Source organism: Syzygium oleosum, unplaced genomic scaffold (genome assembly GCF_021117445.2).
Source record: "Syzygium oleosum isolate NSW1041296 unplaced genomic scaffold, Sole_v2.1 Sole_v2.39, whole genome shotgun sequence".
Lineage (NCBI taxonomy): Eukaryota > Viridiplantae > Streptophyta > Magnoliopsida > Myrtales > Myrtaceae > Syzygium > Syzygium oleosum.
The window spans coordinates 1,531,649-1,545,747 of record NW_026607523.1 but is presented as its reverse complement, the minus strand read 5'-3'; the positions used below and the strand labels follow the sequence as shown (position 1 = coordinate 1,545,747).

The window sequence follows — 14,099 nt, the reverse complement described above, 5'->3', positions numbered from 1 at the left end:
ATTTGTCATACCATATAAGGATTAGTCGGGTGTGACAAGACTCTCAAATATCTCATTGATATAAAAAAAATTTATGAAGGACTTCATTTCTTCTTCTTCTTCTTTTTTCACTGGTTCAGCGGTCAATTATATTTGTCCCTGATGGCCATGCCCGAGTACTCGGCTCCCGGGCCACGGGTGAACAAAGGGTGGACCCAGGTCTCTCGAGGCAGGGCTCAGAACCCGAGAAAATGATAAAAAAAATCAAAAACTTATTGTATGAATAATTCAATTTTAAACTTTTTAATTTGGTTAATTTAGTACTAAACCTTTTAGCGATTTGCTAACAAAATCCTTCCGATCATTTTTGGTCGGAAATCGATGACATGGACTCTATAAGATGGCCGGTGCTGACGTAGATGATTTTTGTAATTTTTTTAAATTTCAATCTTTTTCTTTCCTTTACCGTTCTTTTTATTTCTTTCTCAATGTTCTATTTTCCTCCTCCGGCATGGGCGGTGTAGCTGACAACGGACTTTCCTGATCTTCTTTCTTGAAGATTCCCTTTTTCCGGAAGAAATGAAACACAAGCCCCCTAGTGCGGTGTGTCTGTGCCGAAGAATTCCCAAAAGGATGGTGAATGCCAATACACCAAATCTCTCTCTCTCTCTCTCTCTCTCTCTCTCTCTCTCTCTCTCTCTCTCTCTCTCTCTCTCTCTCTCTCTCTCTCTCTCTCTCTCTCATTAGGGGTGAGCGGTTCCAGGTTTCTTACAGATTCCACATGGAACTTGGAACCTACCCTCAAGCACAGGTTCTACATTTTTTGAAATCTAGAACCTACCCGTCGGAACCGGAACCTGAAATCTATCCTATCACAGGTTTCATGGTCTAACAGGTTCTTTTTTTTAATTGCATTTTTAGTTAAACAAAACAAAAATGGACACAACAATACTGAACAAGTCTGTCATTCATCAAAGAGAATACAAAAGACTAGTTTCCCTGATATTATGGTTCAAATAAATATAACTAAAATGAGAAGTCATTGCGTGAATCGATACTAGGAGTAAGCAGTTCCATGTTCCGTATAAGTTCCATCCATAATAATAGGTTCCTCATTTTTTTAAACTTGGAACCTACCCTATCACAGGTTCGAGGGTCGGTTCTAGAATCTACTCAGGTTTCACATGTATTATTAATTGAATAATTGAAGTAAACCACCACATTTAATAACCACCACTTACTGCTATGATCCACTAACCACAACTTCTATTTAGACACACGAAGAATATGAAACATTAACAAGTCATAAAATGAAAGCTCAGATTAGTGGTTTCAGATCATACACTCATCATCTAATGCCATGAAATACCGCAGGATCACGAGAAGACAGGTTCAGATTCCAGGTTCCATCTACTTAGAACCTAGAACCACTTGCCGAAACAGGTTCTCCAATTTTTGGAACCTAGAATCTACCCTGCGTACCTTGGAACTTGGAACCTACAAGTTCCTATTGGTTATGTTCTCAGGTTCCACGGTAGAACCTAGAACCATGCTCACCCCTATTTCTAATCTCCAATCTCATCTCTCTCATTCTTGCCTTGCTTAGATTGGTCCATGTACGGCATGCATAGATGCCATTTCACGAGAGAGAGAGAGAGAGAGAGAGAGAGAGAGAGAGAGAGAGAGAGAGAGAGAGAGAGAGAGAGAGAGAGAGAGAGAGAGGCCGAGCTTCCCGCGGGCTTGATTTTGAAAGGCAAAATGAGTTCGAGAGAGAGAGAGGCCGCGGATCGCATGTTCGGCCGGTTCACCAAGCAAACAAATCGATAATGTTGTTGCCCTAATATTAAACAAATCCATATGCTTGATGCAGATTTGCTATGCTTAAACAAAGTTTTCCCTAATATTAAATGTGGAAGAATGCAATAAAGAACGAGAACGCAAGACCATGCGGCAAGGGTCAAATTCCGCTGGCATCAGTGGACTCGATCCCTAACTTCCATGCAATGCCATGGGGAGCTTTGGAAAAATTAAGATGTCAACACTTTCGATTTGAATGTTTAGATTGAATTTTAACTTTTTACATTTTACTTAATCTCCTGTGTACATGCAATTTTGATCTAAAACACTTGAAACTTCCAAAGTATATAAATCTTTACAAGAAATTCATATATCATTTTTAACATTTATTACTATTCAAAAATTGGTGAGAAAACAAAGAAGAAGAAGAAGAAAAAAGTAGCTGCCACTTAATTTTTTAAGTAGAAACAAAAATGCCCTTAAACTAAACAAAACAGATGAATCCCGCTACGATTAGAGCGTGAAATTAACCGTCCGTAATCTTATCTCGCCCATCTTATCTCTCTCGTTCTTACCACAAATGCATTGACCGAACATGTCATTTTTTCTACTAATCTCGGTTGTTCCCCATAACTTCCATGAATGTCTCCATTCTTTTCTTGCTTAGAGTGGTCTGTGTAGGGTACGCACAGAAGCCGTTTCTATGTTTGATGCAAATATGCTATTCTTAAACAAAGGGGAAAAGTGCCAAAAAAAAGTCATAAACCTTTTGCATTAGTGCCAATTTAGTCCTAAATCTTTTTTTGGTGCCAATTCAGTCCTAAACCTTTTGCATTGGTGCCAATTTAGTCCTAAACCTTTTTTTGGTGCCAATTGAGTCCTAAACCTTTTAAATTGGTGCCAATTCAGTCCTAAACCTTTTGTTTTTGTGCCAATTTAGTCCGTCCGGTTAATTTTGATCGGAATTTGCTGACGTAGATGCCTGCCGGCCGGTCACCGGCGCCGACGTGGCGCTGACGTGGACAACTTTAATAATATTTTAATATTTTTTGAATTTTTATTTTTTTTTCCTTTTTTTTTTGGTCCGCCCTCCTTCCTCTGGCCGGTCGCCGGACCGGCGACCGGCCAGAGGCCAGAGGCCGGCGAGCTCGACCTCGCCGGCCCTGGCAAGGGCGGCGGCCTCGCCCGGCGAGGGCTCGAGCCTGGCCATGGTCGGACGAGGCCCGACCTAGCCGGATCTCGGTGAGGTCGAGCCTCGCCCGACCAAGGCTAGGCTCGAGCCCTCGCCGGAGGCCGCGGCGAGGGCGAGCCTAGCCATGGTCGGGCGAGGCCCGACCTCGCCGGATCTGGCGAGGTCGAGCCTCGCCCAGCGACCGAACTGCAGCCTCCAGCAAGGGCTCGAGCCTCGCCTTGGTCGGGCGAGGCTCAACCTCACCGCGGCTAGGCTCACCCTCGCTGCGACCTCCGGCGAGGGCTCGAGCCTCGCCGGGCGAGGCCGCCGCCCTCGCCAATGGCCGGCGAGTTCGAGCTTGCCGGTCTCTGGCCTCTGGCCGGTCGCCGGACCGGCGACCGGCCAGAGGAAGGAGGGCGGACAAAAAAAAAAGTGGAAAAAAAAGAAAAAAAAGGAAAAAAAAATAAAAATTCAAAAAAATATTAAAATATTATTAAAGTTGTCCACGTCAGCGCCACGTCGGCGCCGGTGACCGACCGCCGGCCGGCAGGCGTCCACGTCAGCAAATTCCGGTCAAAATTGACCGGACGGACTAAATTGGCACAAAAACAAAAGGTTTATGACTGAATTGGCACCAATTTAAAAGGTTTAGGACTTAATTGGCATAAAAAAAAGGTTTAGGACTAAATTGGCACAAATGCAAAAGGTTTAGGACTGAATTGGCATCAAAAAAAGGTTTAGGACTAAATTGGCACTAATGCAAAAGGTTTAGGACTTTTTTGGCACTTTTCCCTAAACAAAGAAGTCCATAATTTCTAAATGCGGAAGAATGAAATACATAACGAGAATGCAAGATTATGCCGTATGCATGTTTTTCTTTAAGGGTTGAATTTTGACATCATCAGTGGACTCCATTTTTGACTCTCATGCAATTCGAAATGGACCAAATTTAGGTGTCAACACTTTATACTAGAATACATGGAGTTATTTTTACTTTTCACTTGATATAAATCTTGTGCACATGCATTTTAAGTAGAAATATACATGCCCTTAAACTACACCTTATAGCAATTTCTCCAAATGAATCTTATTTGTCTATCATTGGTTAATTGTTTTCGCCTCTAGGCTAGTCGGTTATTTCGCATTGCTGTAGCAAGTACACAAGATGGTTAACCGTTACTTTAATGTCCTCTGGGTGCCACTTTGTTCCGTTGATATATCAACCTAGATTTCTCTGCAGGTGAATCGCCTATAATTCAATGCCCATCCCATCCGACCATCACTCCGTTAGCTATCGAGACTGTTTGCCACCAAAGAGTCTACAGTTCACGACCTTTGTCGGCCAGAGGGTCGTCGCCAAAGCCATTGCTAAATAGACTTCTACTTTTGGAAGATCGAATTGTTCTGACAGCAGTGAAATCCCGAATAACATATGTTCGAAAAATTCACAAGCACATGGGTGCACTCTTGTAATGGAACTCTATGCTAGAATTAGATTCCGAACTAGACCTAACGCACGACGGGTCTGGGCTATAGAATATTTGAATCTGAGTTGGGAGAATTACTTTGAGCGCTCCTTTTGAGCTTCACAAGACGTTTGTCTACAACTGTAACCATCAGGACCACGCAAAGCAGTCTATAAAGCCTCGCTTCACAGCTTCTTCCTCTTCATCATTACAATTTTCCGAACGTTTCGGCTCTAAAATTGTTCGGCAGGCCTGGTTGTGACCTGAGCCAGCATTGGGTTTCACCTCTTGCGGTGCTGATCTTTCTTCTTCTACGTTTGGGTTTGAGAGGATTCAAGGAAGAGAGATTATGAGGAGGGCAAAAAAGAAAAAGATTTTTCTTCCTTCCTAGTTGAGCATTGTGTCAAAATGTTCAGTCGTTAGATTCCAGTTCCTTTTTATTTGAGAAGGCATAGGCATATCTATTTTAGTGTATGTGCATAAGATTATCATGAATGCAAGTATAAAGCTTTTTATATTAGTCTTACTTAGCTATTGGATGATCATAATGACAACCATCGTGCGGTGAATCCAGTTAGTAGGATTTGATCTTCCAAGTTGCGCATCACATGAGATAATGATCTGGGTTTGTAGGATTTGGTCTTAAGGGATTCTATATCGGTGGGATGAGATAATTGATAGCTTACACTGAAGCTATTCCACAAGAGTCGGGACACCTTGATTTTGTGAAGAGTCAGTATGTTTTAAGCTTGTACGGATCAACACTATCCATCAGCAGATATTTTTGTATGTGTATGTTGGCAAACTGATCTGCTTTTATGCCAAATTAGATGTCAATAGTTATGGTATTTGCTATCTAAAATGCGCTCAATTCTTTGGAGCGTGACATGGCCTCTCCATGGCAGCCTCTAGCAAGAATTTGATAGCATGGATTTAGCTGTTCTGAGTCAATTATTCTTTTGTGATCCAGATCTTGCGGTCCAACATTGTTTAGCTGGTTCTCATGGGGAGTGTTATTGATGTTGCAATTGAGGCAAGCATCTGATTTCTTCTCTAGTATTTGTATTGGTTACTTATGTTCTGATTTGAACGTAAGTCCTAAACAGTAGCTATGATGTACTGCCTGATGTGCAGTCATATGTTATTCATTCTTCCAACATGGAGTAGTAGACTTCTCAATCTCAGTTGTTTCCGCATCTCCATGCTCATCTTTGAATTTCATTCACACTCAAACATTTAGTAATAGCTCAGAAGTTCCTTTTATTGCTGAGAGTTGGGGCCACATCAAAAATATCTTCACACCAAAAAATGTCATCTAAACCTTTGCTAAGGTGAACAAAGGGATCAGGTTCTGTACAATGGACCGCAAAAGTTGAAACTAAAAAGTCTAATGAAATGCATTAAGCATACATGATGATGAGATAAGATGCATTTGAATTGCTAGGTCAAGTCTCCAAGTGAAAATTGCGTTTGTATGGAATGCGTGACTGGCATCACATTATACATTATCTGAGTCTATGGCATTGAGCAACTCTTCTGCTGAGCATGGCCAAGAAAACCAACCTTTGATTCTCTCTCTCTCTCTCTGCGCGTCTGTGTCTGTGTATGTGTGAGTGGGGAGAGTGCGGCGCCCTCGCACACTCGTGTTAATTTAAGGTTTGTGTGGCATCCATGTATTAAAGTGACTTGACAACTTGCTATGAGAACATATTCAGTGGAAACTGTTGATTTGAAGAATGACTGGTTGTTGTGAAGATTCTTCCTTCTTGGCAAAGATGCTTTTAACACATTTTTGCCAACTTCACTAATGTGCGGTACTGACAGGAGAAAATGCCCTGCTTACAGGAGGGTAGCTTGACTGGGAGAAAGCCCACAGTTGTTTTTGTTTTGGGTGAGTATCTATTCTTAAGTTTCTGCAACTTACTCTAGAGATAACAGGGGTCCTCTAACCAATTCCATCAGAGTTAGCTTCTATTAGTTCCTAATACTTTTATTTTGACCTATTATTTAAGTTTGTCAAGTTGCAGAAAGTAGACTCATTCAAATCTTCCAGCAGAGTTGCTTGAGTAAATGCATTGTGTTTCAAATTTTCAATATGCCTGTCTTTCGCTTGAAGTTTTGATCCTTCCCCTTTGGATCATATGTTTGGTGCTTGATTTAGTGTTAGGTGAAATTTTTTTTTTAAGGGATGATGACATAAATGGTCCATGAACTTTGGCCCAATATGCAATGAGGTTCATGAACTTTTAATTTGTTCAATGTAGTTTATGGACTTTAACCCAATGTGCAATATAGTCCCTGGACTTTTAATTTATTCAATGTGGTCTTTGAACTTTTGGTAAATGTTCAATCCAATCCCTGAATTATTACATCCCTGAATTCAATCTAGTCCTTAGATTATCTAGTGCATGGACTAAATTGAACATGTATCAAAAGTTCAGGAATTACATTGAATAAATTAAAAGTTCAGGGACTGCATTGCACATGTGCTAAAGTTCAGGGACCACATTGAACAAATTAAATATTAATGAACCATATTGAAAATTAGGTCAAAGTTCAAGAACTGTTTGTGTCATTTTTTTTTAAGACCATATTCAACTTAACCACTCAGTTTTTCTTTTTCTTTTTGACTTTATTTGATTCCTTTCCCACTTTTTTCAGCATTGACCTTTCTATTTTCTTTATTTTCAGTATATTCTATTCCTTAAAATACGGAATGAACATTCAGTAGCACCATGATGTTAATTTAAATATAAATCTATTATATGAAATCCACCATATGTTATTTCTAAGGGGCATTATATATGACCATTTCTTATTATGCAAGTTTAATTGTTTCTGCTTATACTTACGACAGACTGGGGTTCATATTTATCTTCTTGATGGAGAATATTAGAATAGCATCATTTAATGGCCGAAAGTTTAACTATGGAGCATATGATTTAATGTATTCACATTAAATTTTGTTTATACAGATGTTTATATGTCTCTTTAAAATTCCTTTTAACTTTTTGGAAGGAGTGTTTTTGTTGCTTCAGAAGATTTATACATTCTTATATGCCAAAAGAATAGAGGCTCTTTCAACCCTTTTAATTTGACTTTCTTAAGTTTGTAGGTGGACCTGGCAGTGGAAAGGGTACCCAATGTGCCAATATTGCTCAGCACTTTGGCTTCACACATCTCAATACTGGTGACCTTCTCCGAGCGGAAAGCAGATCTGGTTCTGAAAATGGGTAATAATGCCGCTGTCATTGATCTTCTATTATTTCAGGAAGTTAGTGTAGATAGTACCTCTACTTGTACTTTTCGCTACAGATATGTGCATTCTCTATTTTCAAGTGGTAGGATCCTCTTCTTGACTAAACCTGATTATGCAAGTCCAGGCATGTTCAGGGTGTATTTTCACGACGTAGGATCCTCTTTTTTTTACCGGAGGGATGACTGGAGCCATCTTGAGATGAACGAATGCACATGATAGGAGCCATGTCTTTTAGGTTCTTGTACAATTGAGTTGTCTCTTTGAAGGTTTGACGACCAACCAAATTTCTTCTTTCAATTGGCAGAACTATGATCCAGAATATGATTAAGGAGGGAAAGATTGTGCCTACGGAAGTGACAATCAAGCTCCTGCAGAAAGCGATGCAGGAAAGTGGAAATGACAAGTTGCTTATTGATGGTTTCCCTCGGGATGACGGAAGTCGTGCTGCATTTGAAGCTGTTGTAAGTTGGACCACACCTTTTTTTGTTGGAAATGCGCTGCTCTAATCTTATTACTGATCTAGTATCATCCCACACATTTCAAATGTGATCCTTTTGGCATTCCATTTTAATCTTCCTTCCTAAAGGGTTGACAAGTGAAATTTCTGCAGATTAAAATTGAGCCAGAATTCGTGTTGTTTCTTGATTGTTCTGAGGAAGAGATGAAAACGCGCTTGTTGAATAGGAATCAGGTCAGGCAATTATTTCTTCACCACCTTTTCCCATACAAGCACATATTCTTGCTTTTGCCATCTTTCCAGCTCATCTAGTCATTTTAGAAATCTGAAGCTTTCCCACTACTTGTTACTGGTTTTGAAGGGAAGAGAAGATGACAACATAGACACAATAAGGAAAAGGTTCAAGGTGTTCAGGGAGTCTACCCTCCCAGTCATCGAGTATTACAATTCCAAGGGAAAAGTCAGAAAGGTGAGGAAATCTTTTAGGGAAAATGACACAAACAATTCCTGGACTTTGACCTAATTTTTAATGTGGTCCCTGAATTTTTAATTTATTCAATGTCGTCCTTGAACTTTTGTTACATGGTCAATTTAGTCCCTAAAATATATGAAAATATTCAATGTATTATTTCCACTAATTCAAGTTCGAGGACTACATTGAATATTTTTATATAATTCATGGACTACATTGAACATGTACCGAAAGTCCAGGGACATATTGAACATTAGGCTAAAGTTCAAGAACCATATTGCACATTAGACCAAAGTTTAGGGACTGTTTGTATCATTATCCCGATTTCTTAATGTGTTGAAATCTTCTCCAGGTGTATTTGCATGTTCTTATTTCAGTTAATCAATTATCAATTTCGGCATTAATTCAGATTGATGCTGGAAAGCCTGCTCAAGAGGTCTTTGAAGCCGTCAAAATAATTTTTACCTCAAAATCAGAGAAGGTAAACCGCTGCGGTTGCATCATCTTATAGGCCTCCTTTGCTGTGAAAATCACTGAAAGGAACAGATCAGTGTTGATCAATTGGGCTGTATCGTCTTCACAAGGCGATGTGATGCTATATGTTTATTAGATAACATTTAATGCAATTATTTAGCATAATGATGCAGCTTAAGAAAACTTTGCATCTGTACATCGGTCTAACTATGTAAGGCTTCTATCTTTCCACAGCCAAAATGGCTCCAGTCACGTCCTACGGCTATTTGTACCCTCGTTGAACTCTCTGACACTAAAGTTTTTCATGTTCTATAATCGTTTTGAAGAGAAGTAATTCGTGCATTTATAGAGAATTTCCAGGGAAAAAATTCCATCATGTTGTATGTTACCCTTTTAGAAACAGGTGCAACGTGCACCGCAGTTTGCATTTTTCGGTGCCCCGCTATGAATGAAAGATCAAGCAGCACTTGATTGGTTTGGTCAGTCAAATGCTGGTTTTTTCATTCTTTGCACAAAAGGCCAATGGGTTATACTAAAAAAGTCTCCCCGTTTGGGTAAATTGTTCAAAAATTCATAAACCTAGTACATTTTTGTCAATTTAGTCATGAATATTTTAATTGTGCCAAATTGAGTCCCGAACTTTTTCACATTTTGCAAATTGAGTCAATCCAGCCAATTTTGGCTAGAAATTGCCGACGTGGACGCTGGCATCCTACGTTGATAATTTTTAATAATATTTTAATATTTTATTTTCTTTATTTTTCTTTTTCTTTCTTCCTCCACCGGTCATTGGGCATCGGTGATGGCTAGCGACTAGCCAAAGGCAACTATCAGTGAGGGCAACCCTCGCTAGCCTCAGGTGAGGTCACCCTCGTCGGGATCTGGCGAGGGGCGACCTCGCCGAAAGTCAGTGAGAGTCGGCCTCATCAGCTTCGGACAAGGGACAATATTAAATATATTCGTATAGTTAAGGAATTAAGTTGAACATATATTAAAAGTCGAGAGATCATATCGAACAAATTGAAAGTTCATGGATCATATTGAACAAATTAAAAATTTAGAGATCACATTACGCATTGAACAAAAGTTCATGGACTATTTGTGTCATTATCCCTAATCATAACAAATTGAGTCAACTAAATGTCGCGGATTGTTAGGATTTGGGAGAAACCCATGCCGAGTGTTAGCACAATCTTGTAGGAGGCTCTGACTGCCCTCACTTGGTAAGCCGTCGTTCTAATCAACGCCCCACCCCTCGGGGATTTCACCTCGGGAGGGTCACGACAATGCCGAGTGTTAGAACAATTTCGCTTTTATTTAGAATCCTCATTGAGTACTAATAGTGGATGGTCAAGAACTTTCCCATATGCTTTCTTTCTTTTTCGTGTTTTTTTCCTTTTGGCCAATGGTTGGTCAATGGTAGTGAGATTGTTGAAGATTTGGTCATTGATGTTCAATGAACGTAGCTTTTATTCACTAGGAATCTTTCAATGTGTTATTTCCATGAGGCTTCACTGAATGGGAGTTACATATCAGAACAGGCATATTTTCTTAACTTTGTATGCTGTTATATCGAGTCACTTTTCCAGAGAAATCCGATTATGGCTCTGAACACGGTGTGTATGATGCTGGAATTTTCTTTGTTCCATCCCAGGTGTAACAATTGGGCCAAAGCCCAAAATTCCTTTTTGGATTAATACCACCAAAATTTCAAACTGATATACCTACCACAAATTTACCCAAAACTAAATTTATTTACCACGAAAAACCTCAAATTGGTACACCTGTGACAAACTTACCCCAAACTAGTTTTTTGATCACCCAAAAACCTCAATCTGGTACATTTATGACAAATTTACCATTCGTTAGTTTTTGTGAAATTGGATTAATATCACGAAAAATCACGGACTGGTACACCTATGACAAACGGAGGATAAGACCCCAAACCGGTATACCCGTCAACTGTCACAGGTCATCCAACTCAGCAATTTGATGGTAAAATTTAACGGAAATTAATAGAGGGTAAATTTTCACAGATGTATCGGTTTGGGATTTTTGGTGGTCAAAAAATTAGTTTGAGATAAATTTATCACATGTGTAACAGTTTGGGGTTTTTCGTAGTATTAACCCTTCTTTTTTTAGTCAAACATCTCAACCCACTTAATTTACCTTGGCCCTCACTCTATCTGATTACATATTCAAAAGTCCAAATCAAAATAGTGGAGAGAGATCACATGTATATAAAGAGAATATGAACCCTATTGTCGAGCAATGTGGTACATCTCAATAGTCCCTCTCATGTGAAAATCGAATTATAAGTGGCAAATGGAAATTTGACTAATGGGAGTGAACGCACACGCAAAAGGAGCATAACCTTAGCTCTGATACCACGTTAGAAAGTTTGATGCAAAAGCTTAAATTAATAGGTAGAGAGAGATCGCATGTATATAAAGAGCGTATGAATCTCATTATCAAGCAATGTGTGGGTGTTTCAACATATTAAAATTTGGGATAAGTGCACCGGAAGTTCTAAAATTTGTCACGAAAATGCAATTGAGTCATAAAACTTACAAAAAATGCAATCAAATCGTAAAACTTGTCAAATTGGTTGAACTGAGTCATTCCGTTAACTCCGTCCAACTTGGTTGACAGAAAATGCTGACATGGCTTCTTTTTTTAAAAATATTTTCTCTCTTCTACGTGGCATTAATGTTAACTAAAACACTAAAACGATATCATTTTGATCAAAATTTCAATTTCTTAACTTTAATTATTAGATTAAAAAAATAAGAAAGCTAAAAGATTTTAAAAGATAAAAAAAAGGAAAATTCAGGGGTGGGCCTACTCCTCCTGCCTATGCCCGCTATCCCATCACTTGTGGGACGTCAGCGATAGTGCTGGCCCTTGCTAGAGTTGAAAGAGGGCCGCAACCCTCTCCCAGGTATGGGCAAGGGTCGCCGGACTTTGCCTAGGTCTGGCTGAGGACATGGGCAAGGGTTACCGCCCTTCACTATTCTAGTGAGGCTCGCCAGCCGTCATTGCCACCCCACTGGCGATGGGGTGGCAGCCACAGGCGAAGGGCTTGGCCCTCCTTCGACCGATGGTTTTTTCTCTTTTCTTGTGTGTGTGCTTTGTTTAAAAATTTTGGCCTTTTGTTTTTTAGTTTGTCTTTTTTTTGAAAAACTTTTAAATTATTTAAACCTAATTTGATTAAGATTTGGTGTGAAAATTAGGATTCGAATCAAAACGACGTTGTTTTAGTGCTTTAGTTAACTTTAACACCATGTAGGAGAAAAAAAAAAAAAAACAAAACCACATCAGCATTTTTTCGTTAATCAAATTGTACAGAGTTAACGGAAAACTTGATTGAATCAATTTACAAGTTTTAAAACTTAACTGTACTTTTTGAAAATTTTAAGATTTCATCACACTTTTGCCATGAGTTTTAGGATTTCTACTGTACTAATCCCTTAAAATTTCTGTATAACGAAATGTCATGATTCCCAATGCATTAATTGTCCTTGTGACGTGCAAATTCGATACTTTGAAAATCGAATAGGTCCTCGTCAAACACTTTTAACAAGCCACTTAACAAAAATCGAAATTAAAATTACAATTGCATACACGAATTAAGGACCAAACTAATTGATAAGGGGACTACAAAAAGTTCGTACGTTTTACTTCATTGTGTACCAAAGCATTAACAATCTAGAAGTTGGGTGTACCTGTCTGTACTTTTGGTCCATTTTCCTTTCTTTTCTTTCATTTTTTGTTTTTTTTTTTGAATTTTCTTATAGAAAGTTCAGCATGCCGTGGCCCGGCAATAACTCCTCTCCTTTAATTTAAATCGCCCACTTCCTATTTTCGTGACGTGAACTTCGTCGACAAGAAAAAGTGGACAACATAACGTGGGCAATTTTCCTCCTCTAATGTACTCCATCAATCCCCATTGATTGCGCCATTGGCACTCTCCTCAAAGTTCACCCCACCTCCAAGAAAAGCCCTTTGGATCCTCTTGAAGAAGATATTTATGCAATTATTATTTGACATGTCATCAATAGATGAAAATGCAAGTTAGTGACAAGTGATAGGCTCTTTCGAAATTCAAGTACCAGACAGAATTAAGGTTCTCATCATTCGGGTACCTTAAACTGGCTCGTTAATCAAGTTCATCGTGAAAACGACATATTTTATCACGACTAACGAAATTGATTTGGAAAATTGATTTGCTGTAGGATGCGATGGCACTTGTTTAGACATTTAATGGGGTTCCTTAGTTCGCCTTGTCCAACGACCAATTAAATTTATCGCGAAACTTATGTATGCGAATTTCGTAAATTAATCTTAATATTATCAATCATCAATTGATAGGATTTTCTTTTTCTCCTTTGCAACAGAATATTACATCTCATCCATCCTAATCATTCTAGCAGGCTAAATGTTATGAAATTCTCATTTTCTTTTCTTCTAGAATCATGACATGCCTAGGGTAACGATTGGCTTGGTCGTCCACATGAAAATGACGTACAAATAACGTACTCTTTTTTGGTCGAATGAAATAACGTAAAAAATCCTCTTCACGGAAGTATTCAATGTCGAGCTATGCCATAAGCACCTAAAAATCCTCTTCATGGAAGTAGTCAATGCTGAGCTATGCCAGGCACACTAAAACCTTCAAATATTCGGTAACTATTTGTCGCATCATTTTGATCATAACCTAGACTCCATTACATATAGCATGTATCGTCTCACATGTCCAATAAAGTCCTTTAAGCTATTAAGAAAATTGAAAAAAAAAAAAAGTTAATGGATTTATGACTCAATGAGAAAGTATTCGATAAACCAAGTACACATATTAAATTAAATCTGGACTGTTAGGTGTGGGTACATACAATAAATAAACTTATAATAATTTCTCGTGACTTCACGTCAATATGGTCCATGTTGTTGTTGAGATTTATCTGTATTTTTTCTTCATCCAAAGAGTAGAGTGGGTTCACAGGAATCCACTATATACACTTGCA

At 38.9% G+C, this 14,099-nt stretch overlaps 1 protein-coding gene across 5 annotated transcripts; it reads left to right on the top strand.

Moving 5' to 3' along the window:
* Positions 1–4,559: 4,559 nt before the first annotated feature.
* Positions 4,560–9,405, top strand: LOC115691939 (UMP-CMP kinase 3-like). 5 transcript variants are annotated; one of them, XM_056305756.1, is made up of 9 exons: positions 4,560–4,706; positions 5,047–5,145; positions 5,384–5,446; positions 6,238–6,304; positions 7,529–7,646; positions 7,977–8,133; positions 8,283–8,363; positions 8,491–8,598; positions 9,011–9,405. In XM_056305756.1, exons 3-9 carry the CDS (start codon positions 5,417–5,419, stop codon positions 9,110–9,112), a joined length of 663 nt encoding a protein of 220 aa, XP_056161731.1. In that variant the 5' UTR covers positions 4,560–4,706; positions 5,047–5,145; positions 5,384–5,416; the 3' UTR covers positions 9,113–9,405. The 5 variants fall into 5 exon arrangements, with proteins under 5 accessions (XP_056161731.1, XP_056161733.1, XP_056161732.1 ...); XM_056305758.1 differs by lacking the exon at positions 5,047–5,145 and having other exon boundaries at positions 4,563–4,706; positions 6,259–6,304; XM_056305757.1 differs by lacking the exon at positions 5,047–5,145 and having other exon boundaries at positions 4,563–4,706.
* The last annotated feature ends 4,694 nt before the right edge of the window (positions 9,406–14,099 follow it).

What these genes read in the sequence shown, in the direction of transcription:
- LOC115691939 (XM_056305756.1), top strand. Translation starts at nt 5,417, where the DNA reads ATGGGGAGTGTTATTGATGTTGCAATTGAG. An exon ending in CACAGTTGTTTTTGTTTTGG is followed by an intron (nt 6,305 to 7,528) that starts GTGAGTATCTAT and finishes TTAAGTTTGTAG; the next exon opens with GTGGACCTGGCAGTGGAAAG. An exon ending in AGATCTGGTTCTGAAAATGG is followed by an intron (nt 7,647 to 7,976) that starts GTAATAATGCCG and finishes TTCAATTGGCAG; the next exon opens with AACTATGATCCAGAATATGA.